This window comes from Uranotaenia lowii, chromosome 2, assembly GCF_029784155.1.
Source record: "Uranotaenia lowii strain MFRU-FL chromosome 2, ASM2978415v1, whole genome shotgun sequence".
Taxonomy (NCBI): domain Eukaryota; kingdom Metazoa; phylum Arthropoda; class Insecta; order Diptera; family Culicidae; genus Uranotaenia; species Uranotaenia lowii.
Genome location: NC_073692.1, coordinates 300,825,090 through 300,850,676, shown reverse-complemented (window position 1 = coordinate 300,850,676; position 25,587 = coordinate 300,825,090). Strand labels below are relative to the sequence as shown.

The window sequence follows — 25,587 nt, the reverse complement described above, 5'->3', positions numbered from 1 at the left end:
CCGAAAAACTATCTAACCAACGCACCAAAAATTTTCATTATTTTGAGGACAATAATTCACTACAAAGACTAGCTTCGAAAAAAAAATTATAAAGGAAAACAAAAAATTAATTTAGGGCCTGGCGAAGAAAAATGCAGCCGCGAAAAAAAACTACCGATCTCGAGCAAGGCCAACTTTGCTCAGTCATAAAATAAAGTGGAAAAAAATGGGAACATTTACATACTATTTCATAATCCAATACGCCTCGAAGGTGAGTTTTGATTCATATCAATAACAGAACAAAGAATAAGATGTTTTCGACAACAATAGATCGAAAACATTTTTTGAAACAAAGGTTTTTAATGCAATTTCATATCAATCAAGAATCAATCAATCATATCAAGAACGAAAGATAGAAAATAAACTATTTACAGGGTGACAAAAAAGTCCTGTCACACTTTTTTTTGGGGGTCGCCTGTAGCCTATACGTTGCATCTCTCTGGTGCCATCTATATGTCAAATGAAAGGGCTAACTTTGCTGGCCATAGTGGCAGAGTTTCGTTTCTATGCAGTTTGTGTACATTAGGTTGTGAGTGGCAGAGTTGAGAGCAGCTGTTCTCGCTGAATATGTGAGAGGGTAGAAACCCGGACACATATTCATCATATTCAAACACCTAAAACTGGAAAGTCCATAAATCGATACCTAGAGACCAGAGGCACCGAGGAGACACGATCTGGAGACACGATCTGGACGACCAAGGTCTGTGAGAACTCCAAGGTTGAAAAAGATTATACCAGACCGGACAAGCGCCGCTTGCGACGACTTTCCGAGACGTCTGAAGCTGGTTCGATCAGAGAAAGATGGTGAAATTCCGAGATATCGTCTGTGATGTACCTCGATGAGTTACTGAATAAAGCTATGAAAGTCAGATTCTGATATTCTTCTTATTCTTTGAAATATTGAGATTTTTCTGTGTGACCGGACTTTTTTGTCACCATGTATGTAGTTCTGAAATTACTTTCGAATTTGTTAAGCAGTTTAAGGCAATGAATCTAAATATCTAAATATACAAATTTGTCAAAAGTTCTTAATTTTTCAACTTGTTTTTGGTAAATTATTTAAATTCTTAATCTTCTGTTTCTGTAATAAAGTATTTTCAGGGGATAAACATTTTTCAATCATAATTTACATTAATAACTTTGAAAACGCTGTACCAAATAACGTTCTCACGGGGAAAATATTTATTGCCAATTACTTATCTCGGATAATGTCAACCGGCTTACCAGAGGTTATGCAACATTGTGGTTCTATTGATCAACCCCACGCCATTAAAACATATTTCTTATGGCCGGTTCCGATCGAAGATTACCTAATGCGAGTGTATATTTTTTTCACTCATTTCACTTACATAATCCGGACCGAGCTCAAGTAAGAATACAGCAGCAATAATGGTGTGAAAAGCAGTGTAACGTTTCATTCAAGCCAAATGCTCCATACGATAAATGCTCGCCCGAATTGTTCCCATATATTACGCTCGAATTAGAGCCACAAACCTCACGGATTCGTGTAAAAAACATTTCGAACCCTGTAATCACTATTTGACACGTGAATTCGTCGGTTTGGATCCAAGCGAATGGAAGGTAGGTTCGAGCTGTCAAGCTCCGTGACAGGAGCCTTAAAAAAGTTACCCAAGTCGAGGGCGTCCCAAGCCAAATAAACAAACATTATCGGCATTTCGGCCACACGAGCTGGCTGGACTGTTTTGTGTTGAGGTTTGGTTTTGGTGCACAAATAGAACCGAATACCCGAAGAGAAGGCGTTCGTTCATATTTTACCGGATTTTACCGCGGTTGGTGTTCAACAATTTGAAAAATTAGACCATGTGCGTGATTGCAACCGTTTGGCTTGGGATTATATAGCTGGTGGGTAGTACAAAGTCGACCCAGAGTGAGAGAGTGCTCGAGCCTGGAAGTACCGGAAGGAGGATAATTTGTTGGCGTTTCCGTTCCGATTCCGACCCGTAAGAGAAATTGAATGTATGTCACGACTTTGTCGATCCCGTGGACCTGACGTCCTGCACCCAATAATTACTAGCGTGATGAAATGTAACAACATAGTTTGTCTTATTAAATTTCTGATGGGTTTGATGTTATGATGGGGTTGCCACAAAAAAAAACTTCGAGCTCCGCTCCATTGAAAACTGGTCTACCATTTCAGTACAAGGAAAAACTTTCGATGTTGTAGATTATGTTTACTGACTAAATTAATTGAGCAATACAAAGGAGCATTACAAACGTGTCGATGCTCATGTAACGTGTTATGATGAATTATTCAGCTGGAACCGAATAACAACTTTAGGGAGTTATTATTATTGAATGAAAAAAAAAATCGAAATTGATTATACTCGAAAAAGTCATCATGTAGAAGCAAAAATATAAACGTCAAATCAAAATTCTAAAAAATGAAACCTTAGAAAATCAATAATTATTCTCACAGTATTTTCGAATGAAGATTTTGCCATTTCTGAGTCCGTTTTTTTGGTCAGTATTCAGTTGATGATTTAGGAATCTCCATACAATTTGGTCACCAATCACAAGACTGTGAAACCCTCCGGCTCCGGGGGTAAATAAGTTTTTCGGTAACCAAGCCATTTTGAAGGAACTTTGGGGGTGGCTCCAGAGAGTAGCTTTTGGTTACTCTTCCTCGACTCCTCAGATAACTGTTTTAAAAAATAATGGAAATTATATAGAATGTGAAACAAAGTAATGAGAAAATATATTTATAGTTTATTTATTTATAGTTTAAAAGTTGGAAGCGTATTATTATTATTATTATTTCTTTATTTCATTCTTGCAACGTAAGATTACAATCTTTTTTATTGCTACAATGTGGTAGGTTGTTTTCTTGTATTTTTTTTATAACTAATAACTAATCGTTCCTAATTTGTTACGTTTTAAATGCCGTTCTACTCCACGAATTCCTCTAGCAAACACCTTTTGAACTCTGATTTGTTTTGAATTGTTTTTGAATTGAGAGGAAGATTATTCCAACTAACAATACCTCAAACGAAAATGGATCTACCGCAGTAAGTCGAACTATGCGGAGGGATAACAATATTACCAGTTCGAGAATTCCTTAATGGGATTAGTAAAGTTTTCAAATAAAGCGGTTTTCCTGTTTTTAAAATCCTATGCATTATCACACATGAGCGATATTTCTGAAAGTTATCGAAAGAACAACCGATGAGTAATTTTTGCAAGTGTGACACTCGAGAGAAACGCGACAAATTGAAAACGTATTTTACGCACGAATTAAGAGCAATGCGCATTCTGTTTACGGATCTTTCTAAAGCATGAGAATAAAGAAAATCTCCATAAATGAACAAGGAGAAAATATGAGTCTTGAAAAGTTTAAGTTTAGTAGAAACGTCCAGGTGATTTGTCGTTAAGTTTAATCTTTTGAGTGAACCATAGATTTTTCAGCATTGAGCATTGATCTGACGGTTCCAAGAAAGATCCCGATCGAAAATGACTCCGAGGTTTTCAGCGTGGTCAACAAATTCAATATTAGTGTCGTTGAGAACTAATGGAGGAAAAACTGGCGAGGATATGTACCTACTACCGAAACAAAGAGCTTTGGTTTTGGAGGGGTTTATAGGTAAAAGATTAACATAGGACCATACTTTTATTTTATCAATATCTTGATTTATTTTGGAACAAAACTCGTTCAAATTTGGAACATTTTTCTCACAGAGGTAGATCTGCACATCATCTGCGAATAGATAAATTGAGCAGTGCTGTAGAACAGTTGGAAGATCGTTTATAAAAAGCGAGAAAAATAGTGGTCCTACAATCGATCCTTGAGGTACACCTGATTCAATGGAAGTAAACTCAGAAAAATAATCGTTGAAGAATACGGATTGTGAACGACCTTCAAGATACGACTGGACGAGTTCAACCGCTGGTCTTGAAAAATTGTATTTATTTTTCAGTTTAAGGATGAGTTTAGAATGCGATACGCGATCGAAAGCTTTTGCAAAATCAATCAAAAACAAAGTTGCAATACCTTTTTTATCCAAGGTGAGCGCTATATCGTTATGCACTTTCATAAGAGCAGTTTCAGTACTGTGGGAAGAACGAAAGCCAGACTGAAATTGGAATAGTATGTTATTTTGAATCAGGTAATCTGTTATCTGATTTTTTATCAATTTTTCGAAAATTTTAGAAGTTGCGCTTAATATGCTGAAAAGTCTTAAGTTTGACAGGTCATGTGATTTAGCCTTTTTTTGAATGGGGATAACTTTAGATTTTTTCCATTGATATGGAAATTCGGAAATTTTTAAAATTATTTCAAAAATGTGGCTAATAGCATGTAAAATGTAGGGCAGTAGTATTTTGATTAATTTGATAGGAATAGCATTCATTCCTATCGCATTTGATTTAATTGAATTAATCGCATTTATAATTTCATGATCTTCAAAGGCTTTGAACTTGAAACCGTTCAAATTATTTGGATAATGCAATTGTTCAGTGATATTTCTTGAAAAATTCGAAGTAAAATAGTCATCAATCTCAGAAGCAGAAAAATTGATTGCATTAGTGTTCCTTTGTGATTTACTTAGTCCATTTTTTTTTTAGTTATTCCAAAAAGTCTTTGCTGGAACATCCATGTTAAATCGTTTTTCATCGAGCGTCATTATTGCTTTTATAATTAGATATAACTTATAATTAGACAACTTTATTCCGCAATATTTTATATTTCTTTTTATCTTCAACTGACTTTGAATGTTTCCAAGTGTTGTATGCCAAGTCCCTGTTTATCATTGCATGATTTATCTCATTAGAGAACCAAACATTCTTACGATGTTTTCTGAATTTGAGAGGAAATATAGTTTCATGAATATTCAGTAGAAAGCTATTAAACAACTCAACAAGCATATCAGAATTTTCAATACTTAGAAAGGTATTCCAGTCAACATTAGAGAGAGTTGTGCAAAGAGCACTTTCATCAAAATTTTTATAATCACGAAACCAGTAACCGTCTGGTTCATTAGCTTTTGGAAAATTCAATGAAGAAAAGATTAAATCGTGATGAGAAATGCCCGGTAGAGAAATTTGGCTGAAACGATGTATGCTATCACGTGAATCTGATATAAGTAAATCAAGTAAAGAGCAGCCGGTAGAATGGAAGAAGGTGGATTCGCTATTAGTACAGCAGAAGTTGGTAGAATTCATGAAGTCTTTGAATCGGTGTTTTCTCAAAGAATGTTTTGAAAAGTCCACATTAAAATCACCAATGAAAGCAATGGTGTTATGGGTTATAGGTTAAGCAGCGTATGGTTGAAAAGTTGCTGAAATACAAAAAATGTAATCCGTACACACTTAACCTTTTCTCTGGTCGGGACGATTTCGTTCTGTATTTTGAACAACTCAAATAATAGGACAATCTCGGGACAGTAAAACAGATCAGGAAAACAACTGCCAAATTAATCTGTTCACTCGAACTGAACTATTCCCGTGAATTGCTGGGGGTTTTGACGTTGTCCTGTAGGTTCAGGATAGTTTCTGCTCGAAATTTATATGGAATTCAGTTATTTAAATAATATTGCTTTGTATAAATTAAAGGAATCCAAATATTTGTTCATTCTCCTAACAAATTTTCGCGTTTTTTTTCATACAAAATTTCAAATCAAAACCCGTATACCTGAATCTCATTTGAAAAATCTGCAAAAAATCTGTCGTTCGTTTTGACCAAAAAGGACACTTTTTAGACCACGGGGTTTTTGAAATTCGAAAAATTTTCCTAACGATACACCCTAATATTCAGTGTTTATTGCTAGCTAACATGAGCTACTAGAATTTGATTTTTTAAAGTATCAAACGGGTTTGAGTTTATCATAAGGTAATTTTTTGTTTTAGACATAATATGGAAATAAACAAGTCAACTCTGGTAGTAAATTTCCTTTCAGAAAATTTCAAAGGTTCCGAAAACAGTTTAGAATATGTTTAGCTCGAATTTATCGCTTAAGTTCTTATTCTTCTCTATGTTACTCAAAATATCGTGTTTGATTTTGTCAAGTTCATAGTTTTTGAGCTCTTCATCAAAGTCTAACAATCAGTAGTTAGTTGTCAAAATTTATAGTGTATTTTCGTGCTCATAGATCCAATCTAAAGGGTGATACGGTCAAAATTTGGTCAAGGGAAAACGCGTGTAAATCGGTGATATCGTTTATTTAAAAAATCAAATTAAATTTCTTTTTCAAGTTTAATTAGTATAAAATTCAGGAAAAATATTCAGTTAGGCTTCCGCTTTTCCAAACCCGAATTACCGGGCCTTACGCTTAACCCCTGCCATCAGATTTTGTACAGCCACCTTGTCCACCTTCTTCGCCGCAGAAAGCCAGTTTGCCTTGAACTGCTGCTCGTGCTTAGCAGTTTTTTTGGTCTTCTTTAGGTTCCGCTTGACAATAGCCCAGTATTTCTCAATTGGGTGGAGCTCTGGCGTGTTGGGAGGGTTCTTGTCCTTGGGAACCACCTGCACGTTGTTGGCGGCGTACCACTCCATGGCCTTTTTACCGTAATGGCAAGATGCCAAATCCGGCCAAAACAACACGGAACAACCGTGTTTCTTCAGATAAGGCAGCAGACGTGCTATGAAAATGCTGCTTTTCAAGCCACAGGTACAGATGGCTTGCCAAACCAGATATTTCTTCGCGAACTTTGACAGTTTTATGTGCTTGAAAATATCTGCTACATTTCCCCTTCCTTTTGCCGTATAAAACTCCTGTCCCGGAAGCTGCTTGTAGTCGGCTTTGACGTAGGTTTCGTCGTCCATTAACACGCAGTCAAAGTTCGTCAGCATCGTCGTGTACAGCCTCCGGGATCGCGCTTTGGCCGTCGTATTTTGTTTATCATCGCGATTTGGAGTCACTACCTTCTTGTAAAGTCGATAGTCCGGCTCGTTTTTTGGCTCGATGCACGGTTGAAGAGTGAATTCCAAAATCAAAACAGGAACAACATTCTACACACACACCTTCAAAATGAGGGGTGTTCAGGTTTTTATAATGCAAAATCGAAAGAAGTGCGTCAAGTTGATACGTTTTATTTTTTTATTATGTTATAAACCTTGAGAGGAATGACTTGGATCCTCAATTATTTTGTAGCTTTCAAGATAACTTTTTTTTTAAAGATATTTTCCTCAAATTTCAAATGACAAATTTTAAGTTGCCAAAATTTTGCAAAGTTAGTTATAGTTTGCATGACTCTTTTGCCAAGTTTATGACGTTCTTTTTTTTTGAACAGTTTCTTGATGTTTAATTGATTGAACGAAGTTCATTTACAGAATCGTCAAAACATTCTGATACTTTCTGGAGCCTCCCGATTTAATCCAGATCATATTTCATACTAACTATTAAAAAAATTATTCAGTTTTCTGAAACAAGGAGGCTTAACGTTTTAAAAAATATTTTACACAGATTTTAATATCCTAATTTACTTCCCCCAACTCAGTAGGGTAGACACTATTCTAAGCTATATACACTTAGAGTCTTCTCTTCTCTAACTAACTGTTTTATTGAACTCTATTCTGTACTATACTCTACTCAATACTACTCAATTCTAATCTGCTCTACTCTACACTATTATAGCATTCTCTTCTCTAATCTACTGAACTCTATTCTAATCTACTCTATTCAACTCTACACAAATATTTTCTACTCTACTCTACTCTATTCTACTCTACTCTACTCTACTCTACTCTACTCTACTCTACTGTAATCTACTCTACTCTACTCTATTCTACTATATTCTACTCTACTCTACTCTAATCTACTCTACTCTACTCTACTCTACTCTACTCTACTCTTCTCTTCTCTACTCTACTCTACTCTACTCTACTCTACTTTTCTCTTCTCTACTCTACTCTACTCTACTCTACTCTACTCTACTCTACTCTACTTTACTCTACTCTATTCTACTCTACACTACTTATTCTCTAGTCTACTATACTCTACTCTACTCTACTCTACTCTACTCTACTCTACTCTACTCTACTCTACTCTACTCTACTCTACTCTACTCTACTCTACTCTACTCTACTCTACTCTACTCTACTCTACTCTACTCTACTCTACTCTACTCTACTCTACTCTACTCTACTCTACTCTACTCTACTCTACTCTACTCTACTCTACTCTACTCTACTCTACTCTACTCTACTCTACTCTACTCTACTCTACTCTACTCTACACAACTCTACCACTGTTCTACGACACTTTGCCCTACTCTTCTCTTATCCATTGCAAATTAATTGGCTGAGCTTGAAATAAAGAAAATAACTAAGTATTCCACGTTGAATGGAAGAATCAAGAGTGTTTTGAGATGCTTTCTCACCCAATATGAATAGAATTTATTAACTATTAATTCAGTTCTATAAAGAGATGAAATTCGCGTTGATCCTGATTAAATCTAGTATCTATTTACATTCAGATTTTCCACAGTCAACGAGTAAAATCATGAGCCGCTCCATCGGAACTATCTTTCATTCCACATCGCCAAGGAGTATAAAATGATGACACTATATACAGTACGCGACAAAATAAAATACGAACTTGCTATCAAAACTTTTAAATCACTGTATCTTTTTTTCACTTAATGAATATCAATTCAAAATATTCTTATGAATGATAGTATTTTAATACATTAACGACTGAGGAAAATTGTCATAAAACTCAGATCGCTATTTCTCTGCTCAGAAAACTTTTCCGGCTTTTATAAGTCTGAAAGAATTAAAATTTATGAAACTAAGGGACTAAGGGTTTCATTAAGTTTTTTAAGGACACCTTTGAATCCGATAAGACGGTGAAAAAGCCAGATTCCGTAGATATTCGAAAACTTCAGTCAAAAGTTTTGTTTGCAAAATTGTTGAAAAAACGTTTAAAATGAACCAGGAGAACAAATTTGAAGCAAAAAGCTAAAACCCGTAGTGGTTCTGCACGAATGAGAAAGTAAGCGAAAGTCTACAATCAGAAATAACTGTTGAATTCCTGGAGAAGTGTCTAAACACTGCTTCAACAACTTTAAATATTTGTAACAATTTATTTTCAAAATGCTGATTTTAGATATTGCTGTCAATATTCTTCTTTTTAGATATTCATTGCTGTCAATATTTTTCTTTTTAGATGTGCGATGTGCAAAGCACATCGCACCATTATACTGAACTTTGCGTGCTTTGACGTGTGTTGAATGTTCTTTATCCGAAAGTTTCTCATCACAAGTCCTCCTTACTCGCGGTCGTTTATTGAGGCCCAATTTCAGTTACTTTTTTCACATAAAATGTTCAAAAATTTCGAATTCAATATTTTTTAAAATCATTCAGAAGATAAAAACATATATTTTAAGCCATTTCTCGAAAAATTCGACAATTATTGCTAATTGTAAATTTCCGCTTGATTCGTCTGTCTTGCTGAAGATCCCAAACGGTTTCTAGCCTTTTGCATTTAATTCGTGCTCTTGATTCATTTAACCCTTCGTTTCATAAAGTAACAAATTTGCAACAATTAATGTATAGAAAAAGTGAAAAATCGTATTTTATTTTATGTTATTTTTTTTCTGAATGTACACACCATTTTCAACTGTTTAAAATGATTTTAAAGGAATAATAAAAAATCATGAAATGAAGGGTAAAACGTATTTTCAAGCAATTTTGTTTTGGAAATCATCCTCCTGACGGTTTTTAGCTTGAAGATTACGAATATCTACGGAATCTTGCTCTTTCGCCATATTATCGAATTTAATCGCCCCTTTAAAGGATGAACAAATAATAAAACCCTTAGGGACCGTTCAAATATTACGTAACGCCATTTTCGGTTATTTTCGAAACCCCCCCAAAACCCCCCTACTACGTAATACATTTTTATCAGATTTTCTATCAAAAATTCACATACCGCACACAAACTGCTAGACCCCCTCCCCCCCCCCCCTTAAACGCGTTACGTTATATTTGAATGGTCCCTTAGTTCCGCCGGCTTTTGCAGGGATTCGCTTCCTTTTGGCTAATAAGAACTCGAAACAGTATTTCTAGACAGAGAAATAGCGATCTGTTATTATTATTAAGTGTGCGTACATTATTTTATCCATGCTAAACTTGTCTTTCACTACAACTACACTTATGTGTGAAGAAAGTATTGAATTTTTCGACAAAATTTTTACACCAATCATTAGTGTATCATAAATATCACTGTTCATCAGAATATTTTGAATATTGACGAATTTTATATTCCTTATGTGAAAAATGATACAGTAATTTTAAAGTTTTGATAGCAAGTGCGTACTTTATTTTGTCGCGTACTGTAGCTATCTGCCAACGCCATCGGAGATCGCCAGTGAAGATTTGCATACCCTTCACAAATGCATTCATTATGAATCCGAAAGATGTTTTCTATCGTTCCGTTTTCTCCGTGATTCAGCTTCTTCAGTTTATTTTTTTTTTTTTCATAGCTGAATAAAAGATAGATATCCCTTCTATCAATTACTTCAGCAGAAAATTGCTTAGCAGATTGCTATCTTGGGACCATTGAAAGTTGGGAGGGAAGTTTTTTCATACCATTCACGGTTTCTGGCAGGATAAATCCGCTAGTAAAAAATGACAGATTGTGCAATAGACAGGCATTTAGTAAACAAAATTCAACAGTTTATTAATCACATTCTATGTCTTTTAAGAATTTTATTTAAAAAAAACATTTGCTCCTAATAATTAGATAACACGACTTCCAAGCTCAAAATACAAGTATTAATCTCCGCAGGCGTGACCGCGGATTTCTCGGGACCGGCCAAGCCCCGAACAACAACAACAACAACATCACCAGCAGTCGTGGCACTTTCATCGAGGATGGAACCTTTGCCGGCGTCAGGGAGGTTGGAGCCACCACTTCGATGCCCCCACCGGAATCGGTCGACCCGGCCATCCTGAAGCTGCTGATGATCAACACCGGCGAAATGATATTCATTTACACCGTGCCGGCCCTGATGCATCTGGGTGGCTACGTAATGGCGGTCTACATTTACCGCTTTGCTGACAACGAACAATTGCAGTGCCTGATTGAAAGGGTGAGTTAATGGAATGGATTGTATTGAATCGGCCCAGCTATCTGGAGAATTTCAACGTTTCAATCATTCAAAAATTAGATCCCTCTGCGGGGTTTTGAAAACTATGACGATTGCGTTGCGTGTCTCTAATGATTGTACTGAACTAGAGGGATGAAAATATCAGGGTGGTTATTAATCGCAGAAATTAGGTGGATAAGGATAATTCACTGTTTTTCTATTAGAAACTTTTTCATACTATTCTGTTACATTTCTTGCTAAAAGATTGACAGCAACTGAGCCTTTTTTAGAGAAAGGAAGTGAACCATTTTACAGTGGGGATTTTTTATTAAAAAGGTACCTTTTTATTCCTGTGACGATCGCCTAAACTGTACTAGATTCTGGAAAACTATCACTTCACTATGGTTGTATGATTAATTTTGTGCATTCAACTATAAATAAAATAGATTTTACTATAATGTACGATTGATGTCATGCATTCAACAATAATTATAGTAGACTCTACTCGAATAATATGATTGATTGATTCAATTATAATAACATAATTGATTTTATTGTAAATATGGTAGATTCAACTATGATAATATGATTGATTTAATTATTAATATGATGGATTCAATTATATTTTTATGATTGATTCAATGAGGTCAACTATAAAAATTGTAATTTTAAATTCTGTTTAAATATATTGGAAGTTATCATATCTTAGGATATTTTTTTATCAGAATAATTTTATGGCAACGTTTTATTTTATTTTAATTTGTTATTTCAGCATTTTGCATCTAGTTTGTTTTAGCCGCCACGATGCTAGAAAAAGTTAACCGTAAATTCCGATATCCACGTCCTGATTCCTCCGCTGTTGTTCTTTTTGCATCTCGATGCATGGTTAGGGGAGAGGCGGGCTATATGCGCATATTAAGGAAAGCAATCATTTTCTCCCATATTACAATAGATAGGAGTCTGAAAACTATATACACGTGAGCGGGCATCTGTTTTATATACGTTAGAGCCATTTTTCTGTTAAAATCTCTTACAGTTTTTGTGAAAATAATTTTATAATAAAAGAAGTCAAAATAGCCGATTTCCGAAACTGGCGGGCTAAATGCGCATATTTATGTTTTTAGCTATATTTCATTAACACTTGCAATATTTTGATATTATTTAATTGAAAATGGTAGAAACGGATGTTAAGCATACGTCAAGGCTGAAATTTTGGTGAAATTTTTTACATCACTAGTTCTTTTGCATGAAACATAGTTAGGAATGCCATATGACCATATTTCAGGGTAATATTTTGTTCATATCGTATTTTTATCGGATCAGTATGAAGTTCTTCTTTTTTCGCTGTAAGATCGTGATTTGAGCGTAGATTTAATGTTTCAATGATGAAAAGTAAAAAATTTATAAGACTAATCTATTTTTCTTGATATAGGCATTTAACCTGCCTTGATATGGGCATTCAGAACTTATCTCTTATTCCAATATCTTATCATTTACAACCTTGCCAAAAGCTTCAATTTGTTGAATTTCCGATTTCCAGATGAATATGAAAGAAAAACCGTTAAAATTTTTGTTCACAGAATCTATACGCACGATAATTAAAGTTCAATATCTTATAACAAAACTGACAAAAATCTTATTTGAATTTTTAATTTTTTTGGCTTTATATAACAATCAAATTTCTTCATGCCATGTTTTAATATCGTATTACCCTCCAACTGCACTAATTAGATACGTTGAATCTCCTGCCATATCGCCTATCGGCTGTATGCGCATATTACCCAACATGCGCATTTAGGAACACTTCCCCCTACCCGCAAAATTGTGCGTCTTAACTAATCGGTCTCGGAAGACGTCATTAGAAGTCCGTGCTTCTGCACCCGGTGAAGATTGACCTTGTGGGGGGAATTCACTCAATATCATGACATCAATCTATCATTCGATATACCAACTTTCTGACTTACCAATACTAGTTTCCTGTAGGATCTTGCCAGGATTATGTAAAGGAACGTGGAGACCCAGGTCGATTTTTCGAGCAGCCACTTTAGTTGAATCTATCATATTTTTATTTAAATGTAAGAGATCAACCAAAAATGTATAGTTGAAATTATTAGATTTATAGTTGAATATCTAAATTCAATCATACAAATTGTAGTCGAATTTATAATATTTACAGTTTAAACAATTATACCACTACAATTGAATCTATCGTATTTATAGTTAAATGTGGGAGTTCAGCCTGGAATGCATACACAGAACAAAAAATCTGAACTTTACATTTTATGTAAAATTTTATATCATGTAGAATTCGGTCACATTATGTGTTGTTTATTATAACGCAGCCCTAAAAAATACCATGCCTTTCCCCATTCGGATCAATTTGTTATAATATTACATGGCTTTTGAATGAAACGATGTTTGGAATCAAAAACGTTGCAGTCGCGCTCAGGGTATGTCTCATTGTTGCCAATTTTTATGAATATATATAAAAAGTGAAATCCTTTTAAACATTTTCACCAAAAAAATGTGTATTGTTTTTTTTTGACAAAAAAAACTTTAAAATAACTTATTACTCGATAGAATTTTATAGACCTTATTCGTTAGAAGTGATATTTTGTTCTAAGCTACAGTTCGCCTCTTGTCTCTAATTCTAGTTTTTTTTATATAAGAATAACTCTAGGTTGATATGAAATCTAAAAATTAAAAATGAACGGCGCAAAAAGTAGTCAAACTTTTGGTTTAATGAAATATTGCAAAAAAAAAAGTCAACAATATTCTCAATTTGTAGTTACAAAAATTTCAATACAAGAAAGCTTTTTTCTTTTTATTCTTGGATTTTAATATGCACTTTTTATTCACATAAAATTAAGTTCATAAATTTTATACAAGTGAACCGTTGTGAATTGTTTAATATTAATACAAACAAGTGACAAGTTTCATTACCCCTTCTACACATTCCATCATTTTGCTAAGGGCATTTCAATGAACAACGAACAAATAACAAGAAATATTATTCAAAAAACATTCTTGATAAACTTTGTGCTTCCTACTTTGAAAAGAAATGAAAAAATATTTTCAAAACCATCCATTCAAAAAGTAGTGACGAAACTAAAAAGAAAATTCAGTTAAACCCTTTAGCAGAATCGTTTCACAAACAAACACCAATCGGCAAACCGATAAGGAGCAAGTTTGATTTGATGCGCCAAGAAAATGCTGTTTTGACTCTGGAGCTCGTGAATTTCGAGTAGGTAAACCATTATGAATATTTTTATAATCATTGTCAGGCTTTGTAATAAGGCTGATGGCTAGAAGTTGATAAAATAATGATTTGAAAACTAAAAAGGAATAATGAGCCGGAACGGTTTTATAGTTATGTTCATGTAAATTTTCAATGGCATTTTCTTCTTTTTGGGAATTTACATTACGTCATAAGTCATGTAAATTTAGTAGAAATAACTTGTTCCAATTTCTTGCAGGTTAAAACATGTAAATGTACAAGAATATTTATTACTGTTTAGTTGATTTTATTATATTTATAGTTGAATGCCTTCACGGAAAATAATAAAAAGGTAAAATTTACCGAGATAGCAAGGTGAACGCACGTGAAAGCCAAAAAGGTAACTTCTACCTCTTCGAGGTGAAACTCACCTCACAGCGCGGTAAAATTCACCTGAATCGAGGTTGGAGAAAAGGTACAATTCACCGAGAAAAAAGGTGATTCCAAAAAAGGTAAATCTTATCTCGTAGCGAGGTGAAGTTCACCTGAATTGAGCTGAATAAAAAAGTATAATTCACCTAGAAAAAAAGGTAAAACCAAATAAGGTAAAACTTACCTCGTAGCGAGGTGAAGTTGACCTGGATTGAGCTAAACAAATCGCTACAATTCATCTCGAAAAAAAGTAACTATTTGCCAAACTCGTTTATTGAGGTTAAGCTGTTTTGACGTTCAGGGAGGAAGTTTTGCTTTGTGCTCAATATGTGAAAATCGGAACAAAATGGTAAGTGTTTTCTTAGATATCATTTAGTTGTGATGGTTCTCGTTGAAAACTTTGCTTTTGTTTCAGACCGGCCCACAGAGCGAAAAAGGACATGAATGTGTTAACGCAATGCAGAAGGATTCAGCGGCCATGGTGGCTCGGGAGAACGCGAAAGCCGAATTTTTTAAAAACGGGGATACATTCCAAATATTAATATAAGGTGAAAGTCCTAATTTATTTAAAATAAATATCAAATTTTGGATGAATTTTGTTTTATTTTTTATTGAGGAAACCAATCAAACGAACTGGCATTTACCTTTTAAATCAGTGAATGGAAAAACTGTATTGTTTACTATTTTGCTAGGTGAATGCGAAAAAGGTAAAATTTACCTTTTCGCCAGGTGAATGAAAAAAGGTAAAATTTACCTCGAAAGAAGGGTGGAAAAAAATCATCAAAAATTGTTGTTGAATCTATCATAATAACAAATGAATCAATTATACCATTACAGTTGAATCCATTATATTCAAAGTTGATTGCGTCAAGTCAATCATCAATTTGTAGTTAGGTCTATTATATTTATAGTTGGATGCGAAAAAAACAACTAGGTACGCTTTGATGATTGGTATAACCAACTGAATAATTAGAACAACTGTGGTCTTTTTTCTCTGTGTTGCTTAGCTAGCTTAGCTTAGCTTGATTGACTACTCACATCCACCTTAAACTATGGAACCCGAAAGTGCTTAATTTTTTAAAATCAATTGTTTTAGCTTATTATATTGAAATAACACCAACGCATTTCGAACTCCATAATCGCAGGCGTGGCTCAGTAGAATGAATTCCACATCGCCAATGGTTGCTACTCCGTGATTGACCGAGGCCATCAATTTTGATCAGAGGTCAAAAGAATGGTGTCTGGGATTGACAAGACATTCACAATGTCCAAAACTGATGCTCTCTCTTTTAACGTCAATAACGGCGCCGGCCACGTCCTAGTAGTCAAGAGATAGGTATGAAAAAAGAGAAAGGGATGAAAGAAAAAAAAAATTGTGCATTAGGACCGAGGTCACCTCTGCATCCTAGCAAATAATTTTGTTTGGGAGATTGGGTAAAAGGATTGATCTGGAGACACTTTTGACTGTGTTGTGATCTTGAAGAATAAATCTCATATATTTCTGTTTTCCTACTGTTCGTGTATAACGCACTCTCATTTACCGCTGCTTTTTTCTCTAAACTCAAGATTTGTTTAAACGAATCTTTAAAATATTAGAACTCATTGATTTGCAATATTTTAAAAAATGAAATTTTTAACTTTTTTTTAACAAAATTATTGTTATTCTAGTATTGTAACAGAAGAAACTGTTCGTGATTAGCACTTTACTTTTCTTTTTTTCATATCGCCTACGATGTAATGCATTGAAAACAGAAGTGATGACTTCGTTATAGAATCAATTTGGAATATTTATTAAAAAACTACCAAGTAAAAAAAAACTACTCAACATTCAATAACAAATAAGTTATCAAAAATATACCTGACATATTTAGCAGCTCAATTAAAGTTCGATTATCCAAGAAAATAGAGATAAAATTTATATACATCTATTAATAAAATTTCAAAACTGCAGTTATAATAAAAAAAAGTTTTAAACGTTAACAATCCTTTGAATTAATTTCAATTATTTAAAATTTAAGTTTAGCCTGAAAACTTCATCTAATCAGCCTCCAAAGCATCATATAAAATATCCATTAGTTTATTTTCTGCCAAGTTTATGGGAGATCGATCACTGCATTTTTAATACGAAAAAACTAAATTTTAGACATTTTTATCGATTTTGAAAATTGTTAAAAAAAAATGGAACCAAAATCATATTTACGAGGGAACTATTTTTAAATAAAAATTTAGAACGGGCTCACCAAAGCACCAAAGGGGAATTTTGACCTCGAAGGATCCAGGGCAGAGTAATAGCTTCCACTGCAGTTGAAACCAACGATTCCTTCCAGGTGTCGGCAATTCTTGGCTCAGATGGATCAGGTGGTGTTGTGGAGATTTCTTCAGACGATTCTTCAGATGCGCTTCTTCAGAGGATTCGAATCTTTAGGGTGAATTTTCTTCGGGTTGGCCAGTACCATAAAATCTTCGATATTCGATCGTTCCTTTGAAAACTTCACAAATTTTCAATTTTTCGAGTTGTATTTCTCTGTGGTCTTTTTTCTCTGTGTTGCTACAAAAAAGTCATACAAACCATATTCAATTCATTCATATTCAATTAATGTCGGCTGAATCAATTGGTGTACTCGAATTTTTTGTTTTAACAACAACAAGTGTCTTATTTTGCCTCTTTTCCCCAAAACTTAAGAAATGTTTATGGAAAGGCAGTCAAACAATAAAATCAAACAATTTTTCATCATGAATCATCATTTTTGGTAGGTTTATGCATTCTCAAGCTGATTGTGTCGCTTTTTTGCACTAGAATTAATAGAAACGGCTAAATAACCTCAACTTCCCCTAGCTCTTTTTAAATTTGTGCATAAAACTGATTGAATCATGCATCAAATTTATTGTTGAATAGAACCTAGTACACCGCTAAGAGTATATAAGTTGAGGAAGAAAGCCTCAACTGCAACTTTTTCCTCTTAATTCATACGATATCTTCAAAAAATCATTGTAACAAATGAAAATTCAAAAGAACATAAGGTAAAAACATGGAATCAGGTGTACAATTTACTAAAATATCATATGAGAAGTAGGGTTCAGCGCTCAGTTGATGAGTAGAGCCTCAATCGACACAATTTCCCCTAAATCATGGGTGGCCAAACCATGGTCCGCGGGCCACATTTGGCCCGCGCCTTTCTTTTTTTGGCCAGCGAAGCTCTTTTTGAAATAAACGTATTCTCAAAATTTAATGTTTTTCTTGGTTTATATAAATTGTAAAAATTTACATAAATCTTCATCAACTTCATTTGAAAAAAAAAGTCGGAGAAATCTTCTTGATTTTGAATCTGTGTATTATCCTTCATTCAATCACGGATTCGGAACTTGCTTAGCTATTCGTTTCAGTGATGCGCTTAAAAATAAATATTACAGTTTTGAGAACTTGGAATAGATAATATTATAACTATTTCTAACATAATTCAAGAAAGTATTTGAGTATTTGATATTAAACATTGAAATTCATTTATCAACTTTGTTGCAGGCTGTGAAACGATTCGTCTTTTGTTTAAAAATTATCAAAGATTCAAATTGTCTTTAATCTTTTTCTTAAATTCCGTCTAATTTACCGTCTTTTTATTCTCAGATGACAAAACTATACGCGTTCTTTTAAAAACTGTTCATTGGATTAAAAACTTGTTTCCAAAATCTTTAAAATTTTCTATGGTTTGCCAAAAAAGTGCATAAATTTATTCAATGATTTCTCACCTATTTTCAAAAGTTATCTCGAAAACAAAAGCTGATAGAAAAACCCGATTTAATACACTTGACAGTGGATTGTAGCCTTTCTTACAGATTTTTTATTATCAATGGATGCATATGCAAGACACAATACACATAATTCCTAATAAAAACCGGAAATCAAAATCATATTAAGAATACTGTTCAAAAAAAGTATACCTAGCATCCAGTTATCCTGGATATTGAGGGAATTATCTTCAAGCTCAGCACAAGCCAGGTGGTTTCGTCAAGAATCAGGACAACGCGAAGCTAAAAATCGGGATTTTCAGGACACCTCTTGATTTATGAAAATAATTGCAGCTCTGCTTAAATTGCATTAATGAAGGTACACTACAGGTGCTGTAAACGCCTTGATTTATGCAACAACAGTACGCAGCTTTTTGGCTGGCCTGCAGTTCATATTGAAAAAAAAAAAACACCATTTAAATATCATATGAACCGAAGATTACCCCCTGTTAATTTGGTTTAACTGTTTTATGATAGAATTATTAGATTTTCTCATAGTTTAAATACAAATTCGATTAAATTTGAGAGGTTTTCATAAAAATCAGGACAATTCAGGGCATTTTATGTACTAATTTTAAAAAATCAGGACAACTCGAGAGTTTAAAAAAAATTAGGACGGTCTCTTGAAAATCAGGACTAATCCTGATCAATCTGGACACCTGGCACCTCTAAGCACAAGAGAAACAACAACAACAACTGAACAATTGTAATGCACGTCAGAGGTGCCAGGTGTCTTAATTTTTCAGGATTTGTTCTGATTTTCGAGAGGCTGTCCCAATTTTCAAAAACTTTCGAATTATCCTGTTTTTAGAAATTTTGTCTTCATAATGTCCTGAGTTATCCTGATTTGTAAATTTTGTCCATTATGTCAATTTTGTCCGATTTGTTAACTTTGTCAAGATTGTCAATTTTGTAAAACTTGTCAATTTTGCCTATTTTGTCAATTTTGCCAATTGTGTCAATTTTTTCAATTTTGTCAATTTTATCAATTTTTCCAAATTTGTCCATTTTTAATTATGTCATTTTGGACAGTTTTTTTTTCTGTTTCATCAATTTTGACAATATTTTTTGTCAATTTTGTCAATTTTCTTAATAACAAATTAGACTCGACTATATTTAAATCATGTATTTTTGATATTAGTTTTCAACAACTTGTCAGGATACATGCTATTACTAGATGAATTGATCCCAGTATGACATTATTTTTTTCTAATAAGATTCTATTTTCCCTACACCCAGCATGAGATCAGCAGCGGTATCGACTATTTCAAAAGGACGTACGGCCAAATGTAAACAAATCGACTTGTCAGCTGGGTGAAAAAGTACCGTTTGAAGACCTACATTACAGCTCAATTTCTTCTTTTGACACTCCGACATTTCCAAAAACCCCGAAAGGGGGGGATAAATAAAGTTTGAAATATTTTATGTAAATTCAGAAAAAAAAAATTCGAAAGATTAAAAGATTAAAAATCAAATTTTGGAAGATGGGAGTTATTTCACCTTTTGTACTCTTAATTTTATTGATTTATTTCATGAAAAATTACTTCTTTTATAGATTTTCTACAATGATGTAATATGCAATTTTGTTGCACACAAACTTTCGTGCAATTTATTCCAATTTATTTGTTTTTCCTATTATTTTTTTACTCCCCCCTCCCACCCTATCACGATTGTTCCAACAGGATTTGAGTAGATGTTCTGAAATTTCAAACGCGTTTTTTTCGTTCCGAGCTAACTGCTAGTTTCGCCCTTATGAAATGCTACGCTAGGTTTGTTTACATTTGGCGCGTTCGCCCTTTTCCAAATTTACTACAAAATTATCTGACAGATTCCCGCTTGCGTTCTAAAATTTTAGCACAAAACGTTCGCGGTTTGGGCACAGGCTAAAAGTTTGAGTCAATGCTACTAAATGGAGAAATTTGATGCGAATGATTCGGACGATGCACACCAACTCAATTTCTCTCATGCTGGATAGCATGACCACGAACGTACGACATAAGCTCGAGCGGTATGAGAGAAATTGAGATGGTGTGTTCCGCTCGCGTCCCTTATGTGGTTTCTCCTTCTAAGAGAAACCTTTGCTTGCGAATACAGTTTTGATGAAGTATCGTAGCCCGCCATCGCTGCAGAAGCATGCGATGTCGGATGTTACACCCATCGACCTTATGGTAATCCATATTGATGAATTTAGAATGGACATTCGGTTTCTATTACCGGAAACCGGTTCGGTTAATCTGAGTTGGTGTCATTCAAAGATGTGTCAAACATGTCTGAAATTTGTCATTAATGAACTTTTCGAATTTGGCCAATCAGCGTTAAGTGACGGTTTGATAAAATTGTTATTGTTGATTTATGTGCCATTTTCGTCATTTTTGTGATTTTTGCCAATTTGGGAATTCATTGAAGAAATTAAATAATTTGACTTATTTAAAAAATTGACAAATTTCACAGGTCATTTTTGTCAAATAAACAAATCATATTATTCATTTTGTCAATTATGTCAATTTTTTTAATTTGTTTTCAAATATGTCAATTTTGTCAATGGATTAATTTAAGTGCCTTTTGCATATTTTACGATAGGGGGAAATAACTATGTCATCTGTCGCGCATCTTCAAATAAATTTATTGCTGCTAAGAGATGGCGGTACAGTGACGAGCCTTATTTTTGGTCTGGTCGTAATTATTCAGAGTAAACAAAATATAAGAAAAATTTAAACGAAAAGTTGAGTCATAATAATCATAAAGGTCCGGTAAAGATAATTGTATGCACTCAGGTACTTTCTTAATTCCAAATCAATGAAATTATAACACAAAAACAAAAGATTTGTCTTGTTTTTAAACTCTTTATCACCTTCTGATAAAACAGAATATCTAGTACTGCAAGTAGTACCAAACAGAGTACGTATTTGCAAACCAAATTAAAACGACCGTTCAGTTGGGTGAAACTTCTAGAAGGAACCGAAAACGAAAATAAAAAGGGCAAATCTCGGAAATATCAGAAACTTACGGAAAAAATGCAGTTTTTTTTATAATCAACGAACAATAAGTGAGCAATATTCTCGGAACAAAAAGTTTCTGATTGTTTTAATAGGTTTTGAAATTAACATATTCTTAAATCTCAAACATGTTTTTCTCGATCCGAGCCAACTGCTGGTTTCGCGCATATGAAATTTTATGCGAGTCTTTTTTCTGGTCGTGAGGTTTGACAGTTCTCAGCACTAGTAGTGACATCTCTCTGTAAAATAGTTTCTTACAACGGTCCATTGGCACAGTTTTTATTCTATTTCATCAATTTTGACAATATGTTTTGTTAATTTTGACAATATGTTTTGTCAATTTTTTCATTTTTTCGGTTTTGTCCATTTTTTTTTCAATTTTGTCGACTAAGTTAATTTTGTCGATTTGGTCAATTTTGTAAATGTTTTTAAATTTTGTAATTTTTGTTAATTTTGTCAATTTTGTTAATTTTGTCAAATTTGTATTTTTTTTCAATTATTTCAATTTTGTCATTTTTACACTTATGGCAACTTTGTCAATTTCGCCAATAGGCGATGGAAGCGCTGACGAATTTGGGTGATGGTTTTGCATTAGTTGAAGTGGGATGCAGCTATAATTTCACCCAACTTTTGACAGTTCTAAAGGGGTTTTTCTTAAGGAGAGAAAGAATAACTTTTCGCTTCCATCGCCCATTGGCACAGTTTTTTTCAGGTTCATCAACATTGACAATATGTTTTGTTATTTTTTTTCAATTGTTTCAATTTTTTCAGTTTTGTCCACAAAGCCAATTTTGTTCACTAAGTCAATTTTGTCGAAAATCCAAAGGGGGAGATAAATAAAGTTTGAAATATTGAAATCAAATTTTGGAAGATGGGGTTCATTTCGCCGTTTTTCACTCTTTATTTTATTGATTTATTTGATGAAAAATTACTTAATTTATAGATTTTGTGCATTTTGTTGCACAGAAACTTTTGTACAATTTATTCCAATTTATTTGTTTCTCTCATTTTTTTTATTGCATCGCCCCCCCCCCCCTTCAACAGGATTTGATTAAATGTTCTGAAATTTCAAACGCGTTTTTTTCGTTCCGAGCTAACTGCTAGTTTCGCCCTTATGAAATGTTACGCTAGATTTGTTTACATTTGGCGCGTTTGCCCTTTTCCAAATTTACTACCAAATTATATGACAGATTCCCGCTTGCGTCGTAACCTTTCAAAAATTTTAGCACAAAACGATCGCGGTTTGGGCACAAACTAAAAGTTTGAGTCAATGCTACTAAATGGAGAAATTTGAAGCGTATGATTCAGACGATGCACACCAACTCAATTTCTCTCATGCTCTCACGAACGACATACACATAATCTCGAGCGGTATGAGAGAAATTGAGATGGTGTGCTCCGCTCGCGTCCCTTATGTGGTTTCTCCTTCTAAGAGAAACCTCTATCGAAGCCCGACATCGCTGCAGAAAAATGCGGATGTCGGATGTAGGACCCATCGATTGGATATGTAAATTTCGGGGTCGTACCCCTTTATGAAAATCCATATTACCACAATATGATTTTGGAGGTTTGGCTCCAAATTTTTGAAACCGGTTCGGTTAACACTGAACTGGTACAAATGATAAAATTAAATTCAATACCAGAAATAATAATAATTTCTTCTACCCTTTCCTCCCGCTCATTTTGTCGTCAAGACATCATGAGTGGGAGTAGAGCTTGTAACTTTTACCACTATACACAACGAGCGCCCATCGTGTATATGACGTCATGTATAATTTGACGTCATGTATACGATAATCTTGATTTTAGTGATTGCTGCTTGTGGCTAGCAAACCAAATTGATACGTTTTTTGGAGGGATGATTTGATGATAATTACTACGAAATCTTTTTTTTCAAACTATTTTGTTTTTTTTTCTTTCTTTTATACATTGAAGAGGAAAAAAAATCAAATTTTTTAAGACAAAAATCATTTTTATTGTACTTCCCAGTTTCGCAAAAACGTAGTGACAAAGTTTATAAAAAAATCACACCAATACATACAAATACACTGACATCGTCTGAACTCGTCGAGCTGATTCGATAGGTACCTATAAAGGTATATCTAAGACCCATAATTAAGGATCTCCCAAATCGACCGATAACTATACCTTTCTGTAAGAAAGGCAAAAAACTAATTGCATTAGAATCATACTAGTGGAAAATTGGTCTTAACGTCTTTGAACTTTGGAAAAATGTAATTTATGTTGCTTTGTGTTATCTGTACTTCCCATCACATAATCATTTTTAATTTTTGTCATTTTTTCCGATTGTTTTTGGTTAATTTATACCATTTGCGTTGGTTTTAAAAGTGGTTTCCACAGTTGTTTGAGCGCTGTGAGCTTTCGAACAAACTCTATCTTTAATTTAGGGGAGGGCCTCAGGAAAACAGATAATATCAAACTTTAAAAATTCTCAAAACCACATTCACAGCATAAGCAAAATAAAATTTTAAAATTCTGTTTAAAGTTTAAAAAATCGAATATCCATCAAATTGAAAGTCTGGTACCGTAAAACGGGGTATCTTTGATCACCGGGGTAAATTTGGCCAACAATAAACTGTTCCACATTATCATTATCTCAGTCTATAGTTTGAATTTATGAAACTGTTTTCTACGTTTGAAAGCCTACTAATTGAGTATCAAATAGGCAAAATTTGGTTTTAATTTTGAAAATTTTTTCCGTAAGTAAAAATATAATTTCTAAATCTTAAAATATTCAATTTTTCAAGGCTCGCAAACAAACAGCTCTCCTGATGATACCAAAAAGCATTTAGAAGCTAACGGGTTGTTTAATATGAAAGAACAACTTTTTTTCTTTGTTTATGAACAGTTATAGCTCTCTTTTTATAGTCATTTACTGATAAATTTTTGATATTAAAAAAATAAGGACATTTTCCAACAGTAAACCGGTATTAGACAAATGGGTAGGAACCCTATAAAATCGTTAACTTTGAAGAAAAAATTAAAATGAAAATAGTGGAAGGGCCTAGGGGAATGTGTGAAGGTAAAATTATATTTGTATTTTGAAGCTCAAACTATTTAGAAATTATTATTATTTTTGCCCCTAAATGTAGGCAGCATCATTGTTTTTTTTCGATTAGAAATGTTTTTAGAAGAAAACGTTTGAAAGCAAGGTAAAATTGACAAATTAGAATTTGTAAACAATTATGAAGGTGTTTTGTATCCTTTATGGTCAAGAAAACTCGTTAAAACCGTAAAAATGGAGACTGATCAATGTAACCCCAAAGTATCAATTCCTGAACAGCGAAGAAATCGATTTTTTAATCAAATTCAAAGTAGTCCAATAAAGTTCTGCAACCATGTTTTACGTTCATAAGAGTCCAGTACTGGTTTTAAAAATATTAAACATGCCACATTCCCCTTAATAGGAAAAGTTATCGAAAATTATTGAAAAAAGTGATCAATATTATCCCGGATTACGGTACGTAAATATTTAAAATTTGTTTTACTTAACTTCAATAATTATGAAAATTCAACCAAATTTAAAAAGCTCATTGGTAACGTGTTCTCAAAAATTGAAGAGATTTTTTTTTAATGTTTATGAATGACATTCCCGAAACACATATAAAATCAAAATTTAATATTATCAAAAATTCCACTAAAATATTTTTTTTCTGGGCGCTAAAAAGGGTAAATTTTGAGATTCAACTCGAAAGAGTTCAGAAGGTCCGTTCTTATACGTTCTTTTAGTAAATAATCTTTTAAATGCCGAAAGTTTATGAACGGTACACTTTTTCAAAAATTCCATTCCATGTAATGTTTTTATTTTAATTCGAAACACCAAAATTTGTCAGGAAGACCGGTAAACTTAAAAGCTTTGGAGATGAGAAGCGATTTGACATTTATGGAATTGATAATAATGGTTTTAAATCGCTTGAAAGAATTCGTAAAAAAATGCATGGAACAAAATTTGCTTACTAACATGAATTTATATCTGAAGCAGGCATATACAGAGATTTTTTATTTTAGTAGCGTAGGGGAGAATGGGGATACTTGATCCCTTTTCTAATATTCATC

At 33.6% G+C, this 25,587-nt stretch overlaps 1 protein-coding gene across 1 annotated transcript in view; it reads left to right on the top strand.

Moving 5' to 3' along the window:
* LOC129749510 (uncharacterized) overlaps positions 1-25,587 on the top strand; it is a 217,385-nt gene that overhangs the window by 113,922 nt on the left and 77,876 nt on the right. The window contains exon 5 of the mRNA XM_055744484.1: positions 10,782-11,085. Within this exon, the coding sequence (XP_055600459.1) occupies positions 10,782-11,085 (304 nt within the window). The remainder of the gene's footprint in view (positions 1-10,781; positions 11,086-25,587) is intronic.